Source organism: Melopsittacus undulatus, chromosome 5 (genome assembly GCF_012275295.1).
Source record: "Melopsittacus undulatus isolate bMelUnd1 chromosome 5, bMelUnd1.mat.Z, whole genome shotgun sequence".
Lineage (NCBI taxonomy): Eukaryota > Metazoa > Chordata > Aves > Psittaciformes > Psittaculidae > Melopsittacus > Melopsittacus undulatus.
This window is the reverse complement of record NC_047531.1, coordinates 82,965,174-82,971,173: the sequence shown is the minus strand read 5'-3', so window position 1 is coordinate 82,971,173 and position 6,000 is coordinate 82,965,174. Positions and strand designations below refer to the sequence as shown.

Genomic DNA, 6,000 nt, shown 5'->3' with positions numbered 1-6,000 from the left:
ATTGAGCGACAGAGAGGGCTCGGAGGGAGGCGGAGGCAAGGGAAGGAGGGCGGGGAGCGGCGGAGCATCGTCTGGCGGGGAAAGCGAGGGACCAAATGACTGTGAGGAAGGGCGGCAGCCGCCACCGCCGACAGAGGAGCCACAGCCGCGGCGCAGCAGCGGCAGCATCCCCGGCAGGAGCCCCGACGCCCGCCGGGGCCCGGCTCCCCTCCGGCCAGCGGAGCGGCGATGGAGGCTGGAGACAAGCGGTGGGAGAGCCGCCGGGCTTAGGGCGAGGGCTGCGGGGCTGAGCCGGGCCGGGTCCCCCCAGCCCCGCATGGCTCGGGCCTGATGCCGGAGCGCGGCCCGGCGCCGCGGCGGCGCTGCGGGAGGAGGATGGCGGGGCTGGCGTGGAAGTGGCCACGCACCCGTCTGCCCGTGGGGGCCAGCGCACTGGGAGTCTTCGTGCTTTGCTGGCTCTACATCTTCCCCGTTTACCGGCTGCCCGACGAGAAGGAGATCGTGCAGGGGGTGCTGCTGCAGCAGGGCAAGGCGTGGAGGAGGAATCACACTGCGGTCGCCCTGTTCAGGTAGCGCTGTCCGCGGCCCAAGGGCAGCTGGGGACGGAGGAGCGGTCGGGCAGGCGGAGAGAGCCCTCCCCAACCCCACCGAGCCCCAAACTTTGTGTTTTCCCACCCAAGTCTTTGTTGCTTTCCCATCAGCAGAGGGGCAGGCAGGGCCCCTCTTGCCCAGCAAAACTTTTTGGGTGGCTCTGCTTGAGGCGGGGACAAGGGTCTCAGCTCCGAGGATGGAGGCTTGTGTCTCCTCACAAGGAAATAAACCCACCTTGGATGCCTTTGCCAGGAGGGCTGAGGTTTCGGAGGCTTGCAGGGCTGCCTGCACAATAGCTGTCTGGAGAAAGGCTGCACCGGCAGCCCCTCAGGCCGGTACCGGAGAGGGGTCTCGGAGCCTGCTTCCCCTGCGGGCCGTGACTGCCGGGGGGAGCTCCTGCAGCTCCCTGGGACCCGCGGGGGATGGTTTGCATGGATGCGCATCCCTGCCGACATCCTCGCACCGCGGAGCGCTTTGAAGCTCCGCTCTGGTCCTTGACTCTGCTGTTTATTATAGAAACCACGTGAAAAGGCTCTTATGGGGTTTTTCCTCCTCTTTTCTTATGGCGTGGCTGGGAAATGGCGGTAATCCTGGGAGCCCTTTTCACCTTCCCCAGCCGCAAGGGAGAGCAGGAACGTTGCAGTCAGGGTGCCACAGCTGGGAGCGGTGGAGAGCCGAGTCCCTGCAGCGGGGAGGGTTGTGTGAATGACCCTGCCTGGGTAAAATGCAGAGAATTGGAAGAAAAGTCGATTTCCATCACTTTCCAGGAGGGAAGCTGGGCTTTCTGTCCTCTAAGTAACAAATGAAAGATCAGAGTGAGTCGTAACCAAATTGCCTGCAAAAAGGCCTCTTTCTTTAATAAATGCCAAAATGAATAATTCTCCAAGGGACTTAGTTTCTTTTTTTTTTCCTTTTTTATTTTCTTTTTTCTTTTTCTTTCATTTTTTTTCAATATTTCTGAATGCAACTCAACTTGCCCTTCTTGTGAACTGGAGCCAGACCATGGTTTAGTATCTCATCTGCAGGGATAACAGAAACTTCACATTTCTTCAAAAGCACATTCCTCCTGTTATAAGTGAGTCTCAATAAGGGGCAGAGACTGGCTATTTGAGTCTCAAATAAGGGGAAAAAACTGGCTAGTTGAAATGAATCAATTTATTAAGCAAGCAATAGTAAGCAAAACAGCACTGGGTGGCCAGGGAGTCTCCGCTCCACCAACGGTGCGCACCCCCTCCTGCAGGTTCTGTCCTTTCATATCCTTTTTTCCTCCTGTGTACGTGTCCTTCTTGTTCCTATCTTCGCATGTGGCGCTTGTTGCTGGAGGCTGTATTCTATCTCTTGGTGGTCGTGGGGATGAAGATAAGCTGTCTTCCTCCTGACTTTTGGCCTAGCTTCAACATATCTACTTGACACATGCCGGCTTCGGGATATCTTGTTTAAACACCAGATGCCTACGGTTACAATCCTGCATAAGCAGATACAGGACTGTTACAGTTGGTTTTCTTTAAGCAATTTCTAAAGTTTACAAAAGTATTCTAAATTTTGCAATATAATTCTCTCAAATTGTAAGACCAGTTTGACTGAACAGACTCCATTTATCACACTCCTCTAGCTCTGAAGCTTGCAGGAAGTATAAGCAATGAGAGGTGATAAGCAGGCATGTGTTAATACTGTCTCATTAGGTAGGCCTGGTGGAAGTTCTCTCCTTAATACAGAGCTAGCAATAAGGTACAGATGCATGATCCTTTTCCTAAAGCAATAACACTAGAAACTAGGTTGGTCTTCTCAGTTACTAATTCATGTTAATCCCATTGTGCCACAGATTCCCTTTTTGGGGTAGATAAATCTAGGTTTTTAAAAAGCATACCCTGATAGGTGATGTAGGAAAGAGTTTGATGTAGCATTTTTCATGTTTGTAAACCAAATGTTGTTTGAAGATTGACAATGCTGCTGTAGCATAAAAAAAACAGTTTTTAGACCATTTCCACCGCATGGTTAGTAACAAAAACTCTGCATGGCTTGTCAGCTATTCCACTTGCCCATATGTTTTCCCACTCCCTAAGCAGAGTGATTATCTCAGAAATGCTACTGAAGAGACAAAAGGAGCTATTGTTTCTTGTCTGTGTCTCTTGATGAGTTGGTGCAGTGCTAAGTACAATGAGCTTTAATCAAGCTGCTTAAAAAATAAAGCTATAAAGAGGAAATGTACATGGGAGAGATGTAGTGAGTATGCCATAGTTTTCAAATAACTGTGACATAGAACTTTTGCTTCTCTTTGTATTGGTAGGAGATTATGAAATTGAAGCTCAGGTAGGTGGCTCTATATTGTCGGGTGATTAACAAAAACTATCTCCTGTTCTTTGCTATGGTCCTGCTGTCTCTGTGCAAGAGCACTGTAAAACCTCCAAGTTTCAGTTTCTACTGGAAGCTGCCTATGAATGTGAGTCTGTTTTATCTGGGAAGGAGGTATAGAGCTTCAGAGAAATCCTACATGTGGGCTTTACAATGATATGGCTTTCCATAAAAGCCTAATATTAAATGAGATCTAATGTATTATGAATATATTATCATTTCACAGTGGCATTAATTGCCATTCCCACTTGCTCTTCCGCCACATTCTGGTTGCCAAACAATTTTGGTTTTCCTTAGTTTTGAAGAGTAAATTTCAATTTGTCTGTGTTAAAAATCTATATGAGAAAGTGCAAACTTTCACATTACTGCTTTGTGTAATACGGTGGCATCTGTAGTACTGTGCAGGGTTTGCACAGCTGGGTTATTGCTAGGCAGAGAAAGCATTTGATGGTCTTGTCAAATATTCTTGACATGTTTTCACCTCCTATAAACTTGTGGACTCCTTTTGTTGAAGTAGATTATTGTCCCCTAGTAATTAATTTGATCAAAACATACTTTTCCAATCTCAGAAGTGCCATTTCCCATTTGCCTTCTGTACTGGGGTCAGAGACAACTTGAGGTCACTGAAACTATCTGAAGGTAATTTGGGTTCAGCTGAGTGCTGGGAACTCCTCCGTCTCCACTGCTCTTTCCTTCTCTGCACCCAGAAACCTCATGTAAAGGTCTGATCAATGTAAACTCTTGCTTATGCAAGAACCCAGACTGTCCTGGTGCTTGTGCATCCTTACATGAGGGTTTTGTCTTTGAATATGGATTTGCAGAATTGGTTTTCAGAAACGAATACCTCTGTAAATAGCCACAGACTGCTGCCTTTGAAGCCTCTTTTGCCTTACTGCAGCTGTGGGAGTAAGAAAATGAGCAGGATTAAGCCTTTGACTCCAGTGTGAGTCTGGGTTAAAAGTGTGCTCTCAAATGTGCTCACAGCCTTGGCTCTGAATATGTGGCTTCCATGAGTAACTGTGGCATGATGTCCCTGTGGCATGATGGCACTGAGTCCCACTGCCAGTGGAGCAGTGACTGTGTGCAAGAGCTGCCTTGGTTCTCACATGGAAGGGCAGATCCTGGAGAGCCTGAAGATACAACTGAGGTTATAAAAAGAGCTCTTGCTCCAAATCCTTTCCTTAGTTAAGCATAGCTTCCTTTAAAGTCCTCAGATTCTGGGCTACCAGCAAGCTCTTTCTATTAGTGTCCTTCAAATTTCAGGTCATTAGTGGCTGAGTGTGGTCAAACTCTCTGCTCTCCTCTCTGACAAAGCTGAATTATGGTCTGTTAGTCAGGTGGTAAACTGTTGGAGGTTGAACTACAAAGTGGTTGGAATAGGAATGAGATCATCGTTAGAGTCACTAATGGCTAATATGTCCATTTACCTATGGTATAATGGGTTGTCATCCTCTGAGGTGGTTAATGTTATTGCACCCTAATTGTCTTTACAGATTGGTTATTTCTTTTAGGGGTGTAGAGCTGCTTAAATTATTTAGCTAAAATGTTGTTTGTTGTTAGTGAAGTAGTAAGGCAAAGGTGGATGTTTTCATCTGCCTTAAAAGCTCTGCACAACCACAAATCCCAAGTACTGTACTTTTATCTGACACTTCTGCTTCATTTGTTGCCCCAGGTGGGCCTCCTTTAGGGAGTGAGTATGCTTGTATGGGGCAGTGGGCTTTTGGCTGTCAGGACTGCCACTGAAAGGGTTTGATGGTGACTAGTGACTTGGGTTACAGGTTCTCCAGGAATAGATCAAGGCAACAGAAAGGCTACCTTTGAAATTCAGATGTTTGTGCTTCTGCTGCAGCATTTTTGTGTGATCCTGAAAGGTCACCCAGGGCTTCTTCTGGGGGTGGCTTGATTGAAATGATGTCAGGTGTCTTCTGTGAACACACTGTTTGTGACCTGCCTCCAGTCCAGAGCATCTGCTACAACTGAGCTCTGCTTCACATCTGCTGTCCCCTCTGTCCCTAGTATCAAATCAGCCACACTTATCTTGGCAGGTAGCTTCTCCACTTTCTTTGACATTTTTGATCTCTTGCCCATTGTCCAGGGACAGAGAGGAGAAGATACTTGCTTGAAATTGCTCAACAGGGTCAGTGGCTCAGCTGGACAGAATATCCAGACGTGCTGGACTGTGGTGCTTGCAGCGTAGATGTGGACACAGTGCATGAAGCCTCTTCTACTGCCAGCTTTCATGTGCCTTGCAAGAATAAGGCTCTGTCATTGCTACGTGCCATGCTGGAGGGGATCTTCCTACTGTAGCTGTCTCTGCCAGCTGCTCTCTGCCAGCTGTTAATGTCTGTAGCTAGAGTGCAATCACAACAGGCGCTGAAGAACACCCCCTTGTGCAAATAATTCTTCTTTCTACATTGGATTAATACAGAACTAGAATTCCAAGTCACTTCCCTGTCTGTTAAGACAAATGCTCTTGCCAAGTTAGCAAGACTTTCTTTAGTTCAAATGGCTTTTTTTTCCTTCTCTTTTGATGTGAGCATGGCAAATTAGAATCGCTACTGCAGTATTTCAAGGCAAATCTGGGATGAAACTTCATATTGCTCAGGTTGGATAGATAAGAGTTTTGCCCTGCTTGGACAGCTTTATCAGATACTCAATTATCCCTGCTTCTTTCACTGAGACATGTGAAGTGTGGAGTCAGGATTAGAGTTGGGAGATGCTATATTAGATTACTTCTACCTCTGTGGCCCATAAAGCCCTATCCTGAAACCTGTCTTTCAATGTCTTTGGATACCTAAATTACATGAGAACAATAAGAATTAGTTATCTGAGTTAGCTTGTGACATTTTTGCAGATGAGGGCTGTGGTGACAAGATAGGAGTCATAGAATCATAGAATAGTTACAGTTGGAAAGGACCTTGAGATCATCTAGTTCCAACCCCACTGCCATGGTCAGGGACACCTCACACTAAGCCATGCCGCCCAAGGCATAATTGACTTAAATTCTGGAGATCCAGCTCATGATATCCTCCTTCATTGTCCCTAAGTAGTGTTTTC

At 47.2% G+C, this 6,000-nt stretch overlaps 1 protein-coding gene across 1 annotated transcript in view; it reads left to right on the top strand.

Annotated features, from left to right (window-relative positions):
* The first annotated feature begins 317 nt into the window (after positions 1-317).
* ST8SIA1 (ST8 alpha-N-acetyl-neuraminide alpha-2,8-sialyltransferase 1) overlaps positions 318-6,000 on the top strand; it is a 106,211-nt gene continuing 100,528 nt past the window's right edge. Inside the window, exon 1 of the mRNA XM_034063417.1 lies at positions 318-569. Coding sequence (XP_033919308.1) covers positions 331-569 — 239 coding nt within the window. The 5' untranslated portion in view covers positions 318-330. The remainder of the gene's footprint in view (positions 570-6,000) is intronic.